Genomic DNA, 16578 nt, shown 5'->3' on the forward strand with positions numbered 1-16578 from the left:
ATTCAAATGCTTTTTTTTTAACTGTTATCTCAATTAACTAATGTTAGTTGTGAATTTGAACATAATATCTTCAACTTTTTAAAATATAATTTATATAGACTATATAATTGAAAGATGACAATCAAAAAATATTGTTTGAAAATACTCAAATACTTCCTCCATTTCTACTTGTCCACTATACCAAAAATATATATTCAATAATACTTGTTCCCATTTTACCATTAGTTATTAATTACAGGCATTATTCAATACATATTTTTAAAAACATTACAACAACAACACACAAATCTCACAAGTGAGGTTTGGAGAAGGTAAAGTATATGCAAATCTTACTATTATCTCAGGAAGGTAGAGAGGTTATTCTAAACTTCTCAAAATAGTACATAAATACCCTCTGTTATACTTTTGGGTTATTTATGTTGAGATTTACCTTCCTTCTATTTTGTGATTTTCATTAATGATAGGATATTTTTCTTTTTCTTTTTTTTAGTCTAAGAATATTTTACATTATTTATTTCCTTTTAAATCTGTGGTTTATTAATTACAGAATATTTAGTCTTATAACTATAACAAAAATATATTTTCCTTATTTATTTTATTTTGTTTCTTATAAATAGAGATACTCTTCTCTTTGAATCAAGGGAAAAAGAATCAATATCAAGAGTTTCATTCAATTTTTGTTTAATTTTCTTTCATGTCTCTTTCATTCCATAACAATTTGTACCCTTGTCATCTAACTTTGGGTACGTATATACCTCCAAATTATTGAAAATGGTACGTATATATCCTTCAGTTAGACGGACCACGCCACGATCCTCATTCGAATAACATTAACCTATTTTTTCTTAGCAATTTATTCCCCGACTTGTTGGGGAAATATTCTACGACGAGAGTTGGAAGCGAGTTTCGCCCACATGTCCTCATCCTAAAGAGATGTTTTGTGACCACATCAGTTTTAGTTCACTAAGAAATAGGGATAGGCAAAACTTGCTTCCAACTCCGGCCACAGAACATTTCCTCGGTAGGCCAGAGGATAAATTGCTAAGGAAAAATAGGTTAATTCTTTTCGGATAAGGATAGGTGGCGCGCGTCGTCTAATTGAACGATATATACGTACCATGAACGATATATACGTACCATTTCAATAGTTCAAGAGTATATACGTACCCAAAGTTAGATGACAAGGATACAAATGATTCAAAAGTATAATGAACGGTATTTACATACCATTTTCAATAGTTCGGTATATGTATCACCCTTTTCTGTTAATTATATTCAAAAGGTAATATGATAAAAGTACTCCAATCATTTACTATTTTTTAATCTGTATATCGAGTCAATAATGGCTAACTATTAATAGACGAAGGGAGTAGTAATTAAGACACGTTCATTTGGTAGGAGGGATTACTAATCCCAATATTAATTTTAGGATGAGTTTATCTCGGGTTTGATTGGAATAGTAAAATGCATGATACAACTCATCCCGATAATAGTTATCCCAAAATTATAGTATTATTTTTATTCGAATAACTAGTTTACCAACCAAACTGCCCTAAAAGGGTAGGAAGGACTATTTGACAAAAAACAAAAGATTACAAATTGTTGGAACTTAGAAACTCAAACGTCGTCGTTTTCATGTTAGCCCCAACGTTATAAAATTCCCAACGGCTAGTTTTTCCACTGACCGTTTGGAAAAAAAAAAACTTCCAACAAAAAGCCTTTCACCATCATCAAAAACACAACAAAATTCTCTCATTCATATACAAAAAAATCATAGCTTAAAATTCTCAAATCAAAAAAAATAATCTTACTGCAAAAAAAAAAAAAAAAGAGTACTTCATTTTTGAATTATATCAAGAATGGTTTATTCATACACACCAACATACTATAGTTCACTTCATGACTCAATTACTTCACTTTGCAAAACAATTCTTCCATTTCCTTTCAAGAAAAAGCGTATACCGGCGATTGCAGCTGCTGAGCAGAGGTTGTCGAAGCAACAATCCGACAACCTTAAATGGCAACAAGAATCATTTCATCAGATTTTAAACTTGATGGGTCTTTGTAAAGAAGGAATCTTGGCTGAATCTGAAGTTTCTGGTTTTAGATCACATCTTCTTGATACGCTCATCGCGTCTCCTGCTGATTATGAACATTCATCTATCTTAAGGGATAAGTTGATCTTCTTGCAGGTGAATTCTCCTTTTTTTAAAAAACAAAAGTTTGGTAATTCTTGAAATTTGTGTCATTTGATGGAGTGACTGCGGTTGAGCCGAGCCCCCCCCCCCCCCCCTCCCACCACCACCAATGTATGGTATGCGAACACTCTACCTTCCCCCAGAGCCAAGTTGTGGGATTTCACTCGGTATGTTGGTGGTGGTGGTGGAGTGAGTATTGACCTATATCATGATTTAGGATGAAAATTGACCTAAAATTTTTCAGCTATTGGGAGTTGGGGCAGCTTCAGCTTGATGAGGACATGATCCTAGATAGGAAGGTATGGAGGAGGCGAATTACAGCAGAAGGATGGTAAGAACGACTGCGTCAGTGCTAGTAGGTTGAAGCCCAGTTATGGTGCTTCACTGGGTATGTTGTTGTTGTTGGTGGTGGTGGTGGTGGTGGGGTGAGTGTTGACATTTTATATCTTGATTTAAGATGACAATTGACCTAATTTTTTTCAGCTATTGGGTGGGAGTTGGGGTAGCTTCAGCTTGATGAGGACATGATCCTAGATAGGAAGGTGTGGAGGAGGCGAATTAGGGCAAAAGGATAGTAGGAACGAGTGCGTCAGTGTTAGTAGGTTGAAGGACTTTGTTATCCGTGTTAGTAGCGTGATAGTACTAGTATTAGTTCAGAATGTTGTATCTTGGTTGTATTACTTGGTGAATCATGTCTATGGTATTATTAGGTGTCGTAATTTCTATTGTATCTTGTCCTTTTACTATTCCTTTTCTAGATTGCGTTTTATCTTGAGTCGGAGGTGTATCGGAAATAGCCTCTCTATCTCACCTCTGAGGTAGTGGTGTCGCGTACACTTACCCTCCCTAGACCCCACTTGGTGGGAATATAATGGTATGTTGTTGTTTGTTGTTGGAGTTGGGGTTTTTCTTTTCTTTTGGTTGTTTCAAATTTTACAAGTTTTTGTGATTTATCCTGCTGTACTATAAATCATAGTATTGCCCTTGCAGTTTCTTGTCATTTGTGTTTGGTCACTATTTCTATTGTGTTTGGTACTTTGATTATTGTGTATAACTTGTTGAAATTACAGTTCATGATGATTTGTCACATTATCTATAGTATTTTGCCATGGTTTCTCCTTTTCCGTCATTTCTTTTTCTGTACTGCTTTGGACTGTTTTTTCCGAGAGCTGTGAGGGTCTAATGGAAACAACCTCTCTAACCTCCAAAGGTAGGGGTAAGATGTGTGTACACTCTGCCCTCACCGGACCCCACTTGGTGGGATTATGCTATGTTATTGTTATGGATTCTTGATTTTTTCTGTAGAACATAAATTTTTATATGGTGTTTCTTCTTGCAGGAGTTGTTTTATGCAAAATGTATATCAGAGGAAGAGTATCATTCATCAAAGAGGCCATTATTTCAAAGGCTAGCAGTTCAAGGAGCTGAAATTGAGGCAAAACATGTAATTGTTGGATCAAAGAAAGAAGACACCACAGATGATGAATGGTCTGTTATAGATTTGAAGGATGAAAAGTCCAATCTTGGCAAAGAGAATTCGATTTCGAGCTCAAAAGATAAGCAAAAGCAAACTTCAGCTTTGAAGCAAATCAAAGGGGCAGCTTCAGTTTTTGGCTTTGCATCATCCAAGAAAGAAAGAGGCATACTTAATCCAGTAAGCGAAAATTGTTCTTTGTCCGAAAGAAATGAGTTAGGAGTGTCGACAGAGAATCCTTTCTGGAACACTCATTTGAGGGAAAAGGATGGTGAAACTAAGTCTATTTTGATGGTGGAGAGCTTGCCTAATGAACCAATGAAAGTGAAGAAGCAAAAGAAACCTTTTAAAGGACTGTTTGGCGTTGATGATCAACATCGCGGTGAACCTGAATCTGAAGGGAAGTCGAAATCAGGAGGGAAGAAACAGTGGGGATTTGATGGATTCAAGAAGTGGAAGAAGAATGATTCCGAGGATGAAACAGCTCCACTGTCACTTGATGAGAAATCGGACCGTGGAACTTACTTAGGCCAGCTAGTTGCTGAACCTGTTGGAGAAGGTCCAGACACTAAGCAGATCAAAAGAAAGCTGCATCCTAATGGTGCCCCCTCGGATTTCTTTGTCGATAAGGTATCATTTCATACACATCCATTTATATAAAGAAAAGTAGATTCTAAAAACTTCTCCATGATCCGGATCTGCAATTGTGTTATTTTGTTGCACATTTTCAGGTTTTAGGAGACAGTATCAAGAAAGAGCTATCAAGAATTCAAACAGAACTTGGTGCCAAAAATGCAAGCGTTGAGTTAACGTAAGATTGGATTTAGTTCTTATGTCTAGACTTGTTTAAATAGATCTGATTTTTACTAATAGTGCTATTTATCATACATCAGAGATGATCAAATTGAAGCAATTTCAACTAGGCTTCCAGTTGACAAGGCTGATCTGAAAAAGTTCTTCCCTAAGTAAGCATACTTGTACTCTTTTAACTATTTCAAAAGTTGTGTAACATGTAGTCTCTTTAAAAATGCACTAGCTTTGAAGGATCCGACAGATAGTCGTGAAATTTTTGAAGAGCCCGAGCAACATAGGCAAGATCAGTAGTGATTAATTGTTCTGTTACTTTCTTCTTTGATGATTTTTTCAGAAAATGGTGTGATCGATATGGAGACGTAGTTTTGGATGTGGTAAGGAAGGAATTCAAGAACCATGTTGGAGAAATGGGAGGAGGGAACTTAAAAGGTAATATTACCAAGGAGGAGGAGAAGAAAAACTCAAAGAGATGGACAACATTTGATGATGACTATGAAGATGAAAATTGTCATCCAAATCTTTTTGCTCCACAACAAGATCATCATCATCATCATCATACATTCCATTTTAAACAAGACAAAAAGTTCACCCCTTTGAAACCATCATATGTTAATAGTAGCATTGATAAGGGACTCAAATATAATCCTTTCTTTGATGTTTAAGAAAGTTCATTTGGTGATGTGAAAGAAAGCTGAGAGCTAATCAGCTTTCTTTAGTTTGTGGACTATGTTCTTTGTTGGCTCTACAAGAGATAGTATATTATTCTTTTTTTTTAACCTTAAAGATGTGTTTAACATAATGTAAAAATCATCTTTGGATGGTTTCCATTTTTATTATGGTTTTTAAAATTGTCTCTTAAAAAGCAGCTTTGATCCTTTAAGTTTGACAAACTGAGCATTTTTAGTCTCCATCAAGTGGGCTGCTTAGATTCAGTGGAAGAGCTAACGCAGTCAAGGGGGTTCGACTGGTTCTCCTCGGCCGAAAAATTGTAAAACGTGAACACGGTAAAAAGATATCATTTTTTTTTTATATAAACTGTTGAATCCCCTCGGGACTCTTGTGACCTTAAGAAAACCCAAAATAGCATAAGTTTTTACATCAAAAAATAGTATATTCATATGTGATAAGTGAGAACTTTAAATATTTGACATATAGGTAACCTTTTTTTTGGGTCAAGATATATGTAACCTTGTTTAACCTTGACATCAATTAAAAAGTGTTGTGAGCCATAATGTGAAAAAATTGATTGCCAGAATGACCTTAGCACGGATCTGAAGATGATCAAACAATAAAAGCAATGAATGCAGGCAGAATAAGCCAGATCTTGGCTATGAAAGTCTCTATAACATTATATTATAGATATAGAACTTTCCCTAATACAGACATATCTCTATCCATTAATGAGAATCCATATGAAAAATTCACCGATTTCCCTAAATCCTCCACCAAGTACAGTGGCATCTGCATTTTTGTAATTTTCTTTCAATGAACATTGAAATTTGTGCCTTCTTAACAACAACAACAACAACAACAACAAAGGTGCATTGCGGAGAGAAAGCTGCCATATACATCTGTACAAAGCTCTCCACAAAATTGCATGGGGGCAACATTGGAAATGAGAAAAAGGAAGAGGGCCCTTGTTCTCTCACGTCGTGTTGAGAATAAGGGGAAGGCAAAGGAAGAAAAGTCGGGAACTGAAGTTAGCCACGATCAGATCCGTATGTGTTCAACGTGCTCTGATAGGTGATACAACCCTTCCGAGCTGTTAAGAAGAGCCTTCTGTATCGCTTCAGAAGTCGTTGGATAGTGTATAAATAGCAAAATTTCTTGTTTCCTTTTCATCAGCCCGTCGCTATATTTACCAAATAACAACAAATTATGGAGCCACGTTTCAGCGTGGCGTTCCTTTTTCCCTCTTCCCCTCCATTATTCCCCACTATATACTTTGATATCTCAAAGAGGGGCTGCTGCTGAGTTAGAAACTGAACCGTCAACAAAACCATTTCGGACATCTCCTCTGCAAAGCGGACATACACTGTGAAGACACAATGTTAGTAAATAAAAGGTCTCCTTTAGTACCACTCTCTCCGCCGGGGTGAGAGAACATAACTAATGTACAAGAATATATAAATTAAGAGTTAGGTGCAATTTTGTGTTACCCGTGTATCTCTTTGAGCCATTTATCCACACATAATAAATGAAATTCATGGTGACAAGGCAGAACCCGTATTTTATCTTCTTCCTCATACTCGGACAAGCATATATGACACCTACAAATGATGAAACTTGAACCATCAAAGAGCGGTGACTAATTTTTCATACAAAAGTACAACAAAACTACATCACAACAGTTTCCAGAAAATGAGAACAAAAGCACATGTACTGCTTGAAGTCATTAACTTATTATCGCACATCGTAACTGGTTTTAACTCATCTACACATAATGCATTCTTCAAACTCATTTTCATTCACCTACTATTTTAATTAGTTCATCCAGAGAAATGTTTTTTCATAATGGATGTTCGTCCCAAAACTTTGACCCCTTTAAAATAAAAAGGAATTCCTCTTAACCAATCGGGTATATGAATTTATAATACGCTATTATTGATGTGATATCTTCTCAACCAATTTCTCCAAATTTTTTGTCATTGCAAAGTGTTATTCAAAACACTTTCTACCAAACTCGATGAATAATGAACCCAAACTTATGAATTTTCATCTCTAAAAAGCCAAAAGGGTCCATTAAAAATGGGATGGGGGCATAATATGATTAGTTTTTACAGGTAAACATACTGAAAAATGAACAAATAGTCCACCAGTAACAAAACATTTTCTGTACAAAATGACATTAATCCTCCTCCTTTTACAAGAACAATGCAGCACATGTCGTTTTTCATTTCTCCGCATTACCTAACTCAAAAGCATCAAGGTGACACTAAAAACCATGATAAAGGAAGTGTCTTGTCAAGAGCAGATCAGCGAAGTACTCCTCCGGACCATTGACTAGTCACGTTTTTGGTTTGCACGACCCCTCACGAAACTGTGTTTTGACTATCATACCCTTATTTATTACCTATATTATTTAAAATGTTACCTCTCTTCAATAAATATTCTCTCTTTAAACTTTCTTTAATAAATAAAAAGAGAGCTAGTCTAATTAGGGCAGAAGGCTAGGGTCAGTTTGGGTCGCTAGTGTAGGGAATTACTTGGTGGGGGTATTATTCTTGTTATGATACCTTGTTTCATGCTTTATTACGAATCTGTTTACTTTTCTCTGTTTTTTATTACTTGTGGGTGTCGTATTTATGTTATGCCATCTTGTTCCATGTTTTACTATGTATTTGTGTAGTATTCCGTGTCTCGAGCCGGGGGTCTATCGGAAACAGCCTTTCTACTTCTTTAGAGGTAGAGGTATGGACTGCGTACATCTTACCCTCCCCAAACCTCACTATGTGGGAATACACTGGATTTGTTGTTGTTGTTGTAGAGCTAATCTAAGCAATAACAATATTGGAGTATGTATGTATTCTTCACTTAGACTTTCTATGCTAATTAGTCAATGTTTATTACTTCCAAGAATATTTATTAATAGGGGCAAAATGGGAAGAATGGACTCAAGTATATCTTGATTTTCCAAAACAACAACTATTTTGGACCATCTATATTTAATAAGGACGACAAGTGAAGTGATCCGGTGGGAGTAGTTCCTAATGGCAAAGGACTACTTAAAACAAAATAGGGAGAAAAACCAAATAGAGCAAACAGCAAACATTCCACTGATCTCGTATATAGGAAGTCTCACGTGGAGAAAAAGTTAAGAGGGTGTTCGGATTGACTGATTTTTAGGTGCTTTTGGCTTTTAAGCACTTTTTAGTTTATGGAAGTTTTCGGCAGAGACACAAAGTGCTTTTAAACACTTTACTTTAGGCTGAAAAAGTACAAAAAAAAAAAAAAAAAGTTGGTCGCTACTTACTTTTGCCTTTTAGCTATAAGGCTATAAGTCACTTAAAAAAAGCTAATCCAAACATCCCCTAATTCTCATTCTTCTCTTCATATGACAAAGGAAAAAATGTCCCAGATAAAGTAGGAGATGGCTATCATCCTATTTCTTCATTTTTCCTACCAAAACCCAAAGGGGTGGAGAAACTTACTGTAAAACATTGTTGCCAGTATCTACTTCCTCTGATTTTGAGTAACTCTTCACTGGGAATGAGTCCACAACCGACTCTGGGGCTGGACGTGATAATACAGATAAGGACAATGACATAGGTTGCCTATGTATTTCATCCAGTACCTGCAATTTGTCATTAGAGTCAAACAGTGAAGATTTCCAATAATGAACGGAAAATCACAGCTAGAACATCAGATTCTGACAAAGAAAGAGAACATAAATGTATTTCTAAACCATGCAAATTAAGGATATTTAACAGGTTTACATAACAAGCACCGAGTATTATGTATAGCGACAGATTAATCAGACCTAAGGCAGATATTTATCTAACATAAAATAGCTTCCTCTGTCCCACTTCATTACCCTTTACAAAGAAAGCTTTTAAAGAATCACAACATGGTCTACGGAGCCAAAATTTTATAGACAAACGACTTACAGTGTTTTGCAGGGAGCAATGGACCAAGACCTGGTTGGCATGTACGATGATATACATTTATCACTACAGAGATCATTATCAGATTATTCAAATGATTCTTTAGTTCTTGCTCAAAATTTAAAAATGTCCACCACCTGGGCCCAAATAAAAGAACCCGACAGCCAATAACATTCTTTCTTTCAATGTAAGCACTTGTGAGTAACAATAATAATATGATAACACTAATCATATTTCTTTGTTAATTGCTCTATATAAAGCTCGTAAAGCAATTTAGTACTTTCTTCAAACATTTATTTTGACAAGGTTCAAGCAAGAATGCAAGATGTATATTCAACCTCTACAACACTCTATACTTATCGACAAAGATACACAAGACAAAAACTTTATAGCACTCAATAATATCAATAAAGGTAAATTTCTTTGTTAGAAATAGCCGATTGTTGGCACTTCTTGCGATGCCAGCATTTACCAAAACCAGTCTTCTTGCATCCCCATATGAAGGGGAGCTTTGGAGTAACTGGTAAAGTTGTTGCCATGTAACCAGAAGGTCGCAGGTTCAAGCCTTGGAAACGGTCTCTGCTAAAAATGCAAGGTAAAGCTGCATACAACAGACCCTTGTGGTCGGGCCCTTCGCCGGACCCTACGCAAAGTGCGAGCTTTAGTGCACCATGCTGCCCTTTTTTAGTCTTTTTAAAAAAAGAAAAACGCAAAAAAACAATAAGGCCAATGAGGCGTGAGGCAAAAGCGAGAAAAAAGCACATGCTTCGTCGAAGTGAAATGCATAATTACAGGAGACTAAAAAAGATCAAACACCTACGAATTTAGTATCATAAAATTAATTTTTGCACCCAAGGGTTTGGCCGTCATGTATCAACGAAGTGGGAGAAGAATCATGAGGTGTTAAGGTTCAAATCTCAGAGGACGTGAAAAAAACATTAGATGATGTTTGCCCATTTGTCTAAGCCTGGCGTTGGTAAAAGGTAGCAGATATCCGATGAAACAACTGATGTACCGAGCAAGCTGACCCAGATACCATCATCATAAAAAACTTAAACTGCAAAAATATTACTAATTCCAGCATCTAATATACCATGTTGTCGATATTAACTCAAGTCGTCAAAGTTGAGATTCAAAGAAGAGATCGATACTAGTCGGAATCACTTTGTGCACCATTGAAGCACAAACTTCTCTAAAGTGAATGGCTTCAACCATGAAGCGACAACCCATCGCTTCGCATAGCTTCATCACTTTAAGATACAAAGCAAACACTGATGATAACAATGACCCAAACATATGGTTATTCGTAAGATTGTATTATTCATAATGGTCTTTCATAAGACTTTAATCACTCATGAGTTCACAGTACTCCATATTGGCTGAGCTTTTTAAGCTGGATCAACTTCATTCACAAAGATTAACTACCAATGATCCATTTCTACATTGTACTTCTTTTGGTCATTCTAACAGAAAAATTTTATCCATAACTATTTATATTACCCATTTTCCATAGTGAGTTGTGATAATGTCATTCATAATGATTTCATTCACAATTACTAATATATCTTTCGCCGATCACATTTATTGTTTAGTACCGTTCTAATCAAGATAGACCTCATGGGCAATGAGGTACACGCCTTAGTGCCTTGCCTACACTAAAGCCCCTTCCCTGAGCTTCAGGGCTTAAGCGCACCTCAAATGAGTCTCTGAAACACTCCTTTTTACAGAAAAAAAAATTGGGCCTCATCAACTGATTTTATTGATTAATGAAATAGATCCAACCGGCCCAAAATTGGCCGATCCAAGAAAACAAAAAACAATAACGAAGAGCAAATCGAAAATAGGACAAGTACAACACTAGGTGATGTCTTCCCATTTGTTCTAGCATTGATGGAGCGAGTTACCTAATACCTGTTGCCGGTGGGAGGTGGCAAATATCCCATGAAATTAGACGAGGAATGCGAAAGATGGCCCGGACACCACGGTTATCCAAAAAAAAAAGGGGCGAGTATATCTGCAATATCTGAGCTGGTCCTATCAGTTGTTTGACTCTTCGGAAAGTAGAGTGGAAACTTAAAGAGTTTCCTTTCTCTATTTCCACCACTGATCTTCTATGGGAACTCCGACAAACTAAACATACCCAGTATATTCCCACATAGTGCGGTCTGGGAGGGTAGAATGTACGCAGTCTATACCACTACCTCAGAGGTGAGATAGAGGAGAGATAAAGAGGTTGTTTCCGATAGACTCCCAGTTCGATACCAAGAACTCCGACAAACTCTCTCCTTAGAACAGTGTCTTCACCGTTTATAGCTTCCTATCTCAAAGTTTCACAGAAATTTCACCACATGGTGGATCTATCAATTTTAGGACAGACCAAAAGATTTTCATATGTGGCAGTAATAAGTTATAAAACACTTAGCAGAAACCGTGAGCAACATTGGACTGCTTGAGATATTTAATGGACAAAACTGCTCCACAAATGAAACATCAGAGGTGGATCTAGGAGTTGAAGTTTATGGTTTCTGTGAGGCTTGGAAATCCGAGATAGTGCGTAATTTAGCCAAACAATTTAATATAATGACAATAACAAGGAGGACAGTAACGGTAAGTCGAGAAAATAAACTAGGCACACGGATTTAACATGGTTTGGTCAACATGACCTATGCCCACAACCAAAAGGAGGAAGTTTACTTAACAACCAATACACAAAAAAGAGAGTATACAAAAGTAGAGACGAAACTCTAATGATCCCCAAAATATATCCCAAGAGTATAACAACATAATTCACTCACAAAAAGAGGTTCACCCAACGCGTTTCCCAACACTAACTCTATGGGATACATAAAAGTACTCTCTATTGCTACCAAAATATGGCATGACTGAAATGAAGAAACAAGACCAATATTTATAAGCCAAGCTTTTGGTCCACAAGTATGCTAAAAAGAATAAAAGAAAACTCTTCTATTCTTTAGCTCCAAGTTGAAATACTTCGGCTCCAAGTTTGCTTTCGCTCTAAGATTAGTCATTCGCACATGACTAATTTAGGTCATATTTTACAGTTTCTTTAGCGACTTCAACTTAATATACAATAGTAACTACACACACACACACATTATGTATTTTTTAATATAAATATAGGGTCTACGCAAAAGCTAACAGGTCGCCGTGAACCCATAAACTATGACCTGAATCCATCTCTGTTAAACATTGTGGAGAAGCCATATAAAAAGTTGCATTATGGGAAGTTACCTCAAACAATGCCTCAGCAAGCATAACTATTCGTGATATACTTGCACGACTGCCAGATTCTCGACTCATTAAAATTGTCTCACATGAACATGGGCCATCTGTGTGAATCCCCGTTGGACAAGTGGCACTTCGATGATCACTAGCAATAAGACCACCGGGGAGTCTTTCCCACATCTGCGAAGAGATAATAACCAGAACTTAATGGAGCAGCAATCAAACTTCCCATTGCAGAAAAAATAAAGTAAATCACATCACCTCAGATCTGGAATGCCGTCGCCGTTCATTCCGACCTCCATTTGATGGAAAATTTCCTCCAGCCTCCTCATGAAGGGAATTATCACTAAAGTTCAGCAGTAACCTGTCATGAGATGCTACAACGTCTGAATTATCATTTGGAAAATGAAAGTTACGGGGATCAGCACGCCTCCTAGGACTTCTCCTTGAAAAAGAATCCCAAAAGAGTCTTCTACTATTCCGTCTTGCTTCACGACTACTAATTTCAGCAGGAATATTAGGGAAAATACTGGGAGAGGCATTAGCCATGTCAACATGAAGTGCGCTACCATCTCTTACACCGTCTTCCCTGTCTGACACCAACAATTCGAAACCTGAAGGCGGTGTATCCTGACGCATATCATCTCCCGCTAAACGTGGCGTAACTGAAGAATCCGAAAGAGCTGATAGAGAATCAGAATTATTGAAGATAAGAATTTCATTTGTATGGTTTACAACAAAATCTTCACTTGATGAAGATTCTCCATTTCCATGAGAAGCTGGACTGCTAGAATGAGAGTACCCTGCAAAAACTTGAGAGGCATCTAGATTCACTGTAGGAGGGACATTATTTGCAACATCATCATCTGCCCTTTTGTTTAAAGAAAGTGGATAGGAAAATGATTGGTTGTCCTGAGATGTACTAGCAGCTTCACTAAGTGTACGTCCAGGATTATATTGAGAGACTAATTCCATGTCTTTGGCTGAGTTTTCTCTTCGATTACCTCCCTGAACATTGGTTGAAGCGCCTGCAGATGTAGACTTTTCACTATTTACCAGATTGCTTGCAGATGAAGCTCCACGTTCAGCTTGTGAGGGAATAAAATCAGGTGAAGGATCCTTCCCAGAGTTTTGGAGCTTTCCAGTGTCAACATGTTCTGCAGAAGCCACCAGCATTTCAGCTGGATCATCTTCCATCTACAGAGTAACGGATATAAAATATAATTGAAGTTAAACACCTAAAGTACCTACCCTATGTCAAAAGTTTTGTAGAAAAAGTACATAGCCTAAGCGACTGGCTGTGGTGCTTTAAATAAAATGATAAATACAAGATCCGTAAGTATTCGCCCGTTGCTTGATAGAACACTCCTTTCAAGAGGTAAAAAACACGAAGCACATTACTAGAATGACATAATCAGTAAATAAGAGAAATCAACCTGAACTTGTTAGTATTTTCTAGCATAGGAAAGATAATACATGTGATAAATAAACCAAAAAACACCACTATTTTACATAGACTGAGAATTTTCCTGACGGTCTTAGAGTAGACACTGAAATTTAAGAAAATTCACCCAAACATACCTATAAGACACAGAGCCTCCCACTGACATAAGAAAATTCAGCGCTGAAGTCTCTAGTCTCCCACAATCTAGATAACTGCAGCTGGAGATTCCTCGAAGGCTGTCAGATTGATTCTCATATTTGATGACTACTATATGATATCCACACTACTGGTAGCAATGAAAGACGACTTAATTGGAATGGTCACATCAGTGCAAATTTCTTATTTGCTTTTAAAATGAGGTTAAGCACAGATAGAAACGAAGAATACCGAGCACCAAAGGAAGTGCACTAATGCATAGACTATGACTAGCAATTCTGCTTTAGCAACCTAAAATCTAAGAGGAACGAAGAATACCGAGCACCAAAGGAAGTGCACTAATGCATAGACTATGGCTAGCAATTCTGCTTTAGCAACCTAAAATCTAAGAGGAACGAAGATCACTTTGTGCAACCAATCAAATCGACTTAACAAAAACTCTCTACAGCAATACTCATGAGTTCAATCCTAGATCGCTGACGTAATAGAATCATGAAAATAAAGAAGTGGCAATGCCAACAACATAAGTTAATGTTGACAAACTCAGGTAAATAGATATTCATAAAATTTACACTGTTCAGATAAATAAAACCCTTTAAATATCCTTGTTTCTGATGGGTGCATCTAAACTTCATCAAGGAAACCAAATATACAATAAAGTTCCAGTTCTCGCCACCTTCTCAACTCTCATCCTTACTAACAAGCCAAACAGATTACCGAGAAAACTTAACAGTACCAATTCTCTTAATAATATCTCACGAAACATCTAGCGTGCACCCAAGGATGTATCCTAATGGCCAATAAAGTGGATTAAGAACTACGAGATTAAAACACCAGGTGATTTCCTCCTATCTGTCGATGTCAGAGAGCTTTGGTGGATAGAGCAACCCAGTATCTGGTGGGAGACAGCAGGTATCCTGTGGAAACAGTCGAGATGTGACAAGCTGGCCTCGACACCATGATTATCAAAAAAGAAATTCTAGCAATTTCATTAGCCATTTTCCATTTGTGCTTGTTATCCTTTAGCAACATTAATCTTCCCTGATTAATTCCAATATCATGGCTATGTGATGCTAGAAAATAAGCCTTATAAATCAACTAAATCTTATAAATATGAAATCAACCATCAAAGAGCTAACAAGAGGAAGTTGCTCGGACGGTAAGCAACCCACCAACTTCCAAACCTAAAGTTCTGAGTTCGAGTCACCAAGGGAGCAAAAATGGCTGGGAACTCCTAGAGAGGAGAAAAAAAAAATTTTAAAAAAAAAAAAAAACATCAAAGAGCTATAGATAAATAACAAAATCAATTTCTGGGTACATCACAAAATTCATAACAATCCTATACAAACATCAAAAACCATAGCATAAAAATCAAATCTTGAAATTACAATTTTAAAAAAATAATAATAAAAGCAATCCCATCATACATTTCCAAACAAAACAATCAAAAGGGGTTATCTTTTCATTATTATTTTTCTTATTTTTTTACCTGAACAACTGAATTTGATGATGATGAAGCACCACATATAAATATAGATGAAATTGTTCTTCTTTTTGTTCGATTTGTCCTACGTTGCCTTGACCCCAAACGGCTACTCCCAGAACCCATTTCAACCCAACCAAGAACAAAGGGGGGGGTGTTTGGGGGGGGGGGGGGGGGTAAATGGAGGTTTTCTTCTTCTCTTGGTAATGGGGAGGTTGGAAAGTCACTCTCCCATTTTTGGAGTTCTTGAAAATCAAGAATCCATTTTTTGTTTTTACATTTTAATTTTCTCCCTCTTTTGTTTTTGTGAGGTACAAAGGAGAAAAATAATAATAATGATTTTGTTTTTGTATGATAAGGATATGTTACTATCAAATTGATTTGTGGTTAGGACCTAATATTGAATGTGATGGTTGTAATTAATTCTTTTTGTGGGAAATGTTACCTATGATTTGAGAATCTAGAAAGTTATGTTGGGCCAAGTATTATGATGTTGACTTGGTAGAGTTCAAATTCCTTAAATTGTATGATTATTATCTTGTTTTATTTTTTTGTTATGTTGGGCCAAGTATTATGATGTTGACTTGGTAGAGTTCAAATTCCTTAAATTGTATGAGTATTATCTTGTTTTATTTTTTTGAATTAACCTTACTTTTGAAATAAACTACCAGTAAGTTTGGAAAATATTACCTCTTAGGAGTTGTTTCATAGAGCCTATAAAAATAAAATATAGTATATTAGTAATGTTTGTGTTGGTTATATTTTGCATTAGTTATGTTTGTATTTTTTTAATGCAGTATTTGGTTTGGTGTATTAAAAATAACATAAATAACATAATATTTCTTTAAAAAAAATCTTTTTACAAAAATACCCTTCATATATATGTTGGAAAGGATGCTGAAAAATTTTTGAGGGTTAATAGCATCTTTAATCATGTTAATACATGCATTGGATCCATTGCATTGCTAATACCCTAAATTTTGATGTATTAATAATACACATCTCAATACACAATAGAGTGTAAGCCTTAGTTTTACATAGCATGAAAAAATATACCAAATAAGGTACTAGTAGTACATGTTGCTTGTTCTTTTCTTTATAACAACATACATAGTATATTCTCATAAAGTGGGTTTGGAGAGATTAAAATGTATGCAACT

At 36.2% G+C, this 16578-nt stretch overlaps 2 protein-coding genes across 4 annotated transcripts; one reads left to right on the top strand and one right to left on the bottom strand.

Annotated features, from left to right (window-relative positions):
• Positions 1 to 1687: 1687 nt before the first annotated feature.
• On the top strand, positions 1688 to 5268 carry LOC107877687. The gene is made up of 5 exons (XM_047415179.1): positions 1688 to 2192; positions 3538 to 4302; positions 4404 to 4483; positions 4566 to 4637; positions 4820 to 5268. The coding sequence occupies exons 1-5, from the start codon at positions 1860 to 1862 to the stop codon at positions 5145 to 5147; spliced, it is 1578 nt and encodes a 525-aa protein (XP_047271135.1). The 5' UTR covers positions 1688 to 1859; the 3' UTR covers positions 5148 to 5268.
• Positions 5269 to 5809: 541 nt separating this feature from the next.
• Positions 5810 to 15802, bottom strand: LOC107876357. Of its 3 annotated transcripts, none has more exons than XM_016723300.2 (6): positions 15425 to 15802; positions 12597 to 13532; positions 12342 to 12515; positions 8637 to 8779; positions 6645 to 6755; positions 5810 to 6520 (listed from the first exon to the last, which is right to left on the bottom strand). In XM_016723300.2, exons 1-6 carry the CDS (start codon positions 15542 to 15544, stop codon positions 6439 to 6441), a joined length of 1566 nt encoding a protein of 521 aa, XP_016578786.2. In that variant the 5' UTR covers positions 15545 to 15802; the 3' UTR covers positions 5810 to 6438. The 3 variants fall into 3 exon arrangements, with proteins under 3 accessions (XP_016578786.2, XP_047271137.1, XP_047271136.1); XM_047415181.1 differs by having other exon boundaries at positions 12597 to 13492; positions 15425 to 15777; XM_047415180.1 differs by lacking the exon at positions 15425 to 15802 and adding an exon at positions 13917 to 14065.
• Between the last annotated feature and the right edge of the window lie 776 nt (positions 15803 to 16578).

Source organism: Capsicum annuum, chromosome 7, assembly GCF_002878395.1.
Source record: "Capsicum annuum cultivar UCD-10X-F1 chromosome 7, UCD10Xv1.1, whole genome shotgun sequence".
NCBI lineage: Eukaryota > Viridiplantae > Streptophyta > Magnoliopsida > Solanales > Solanaceae > Capsicum > Capsicum annuum.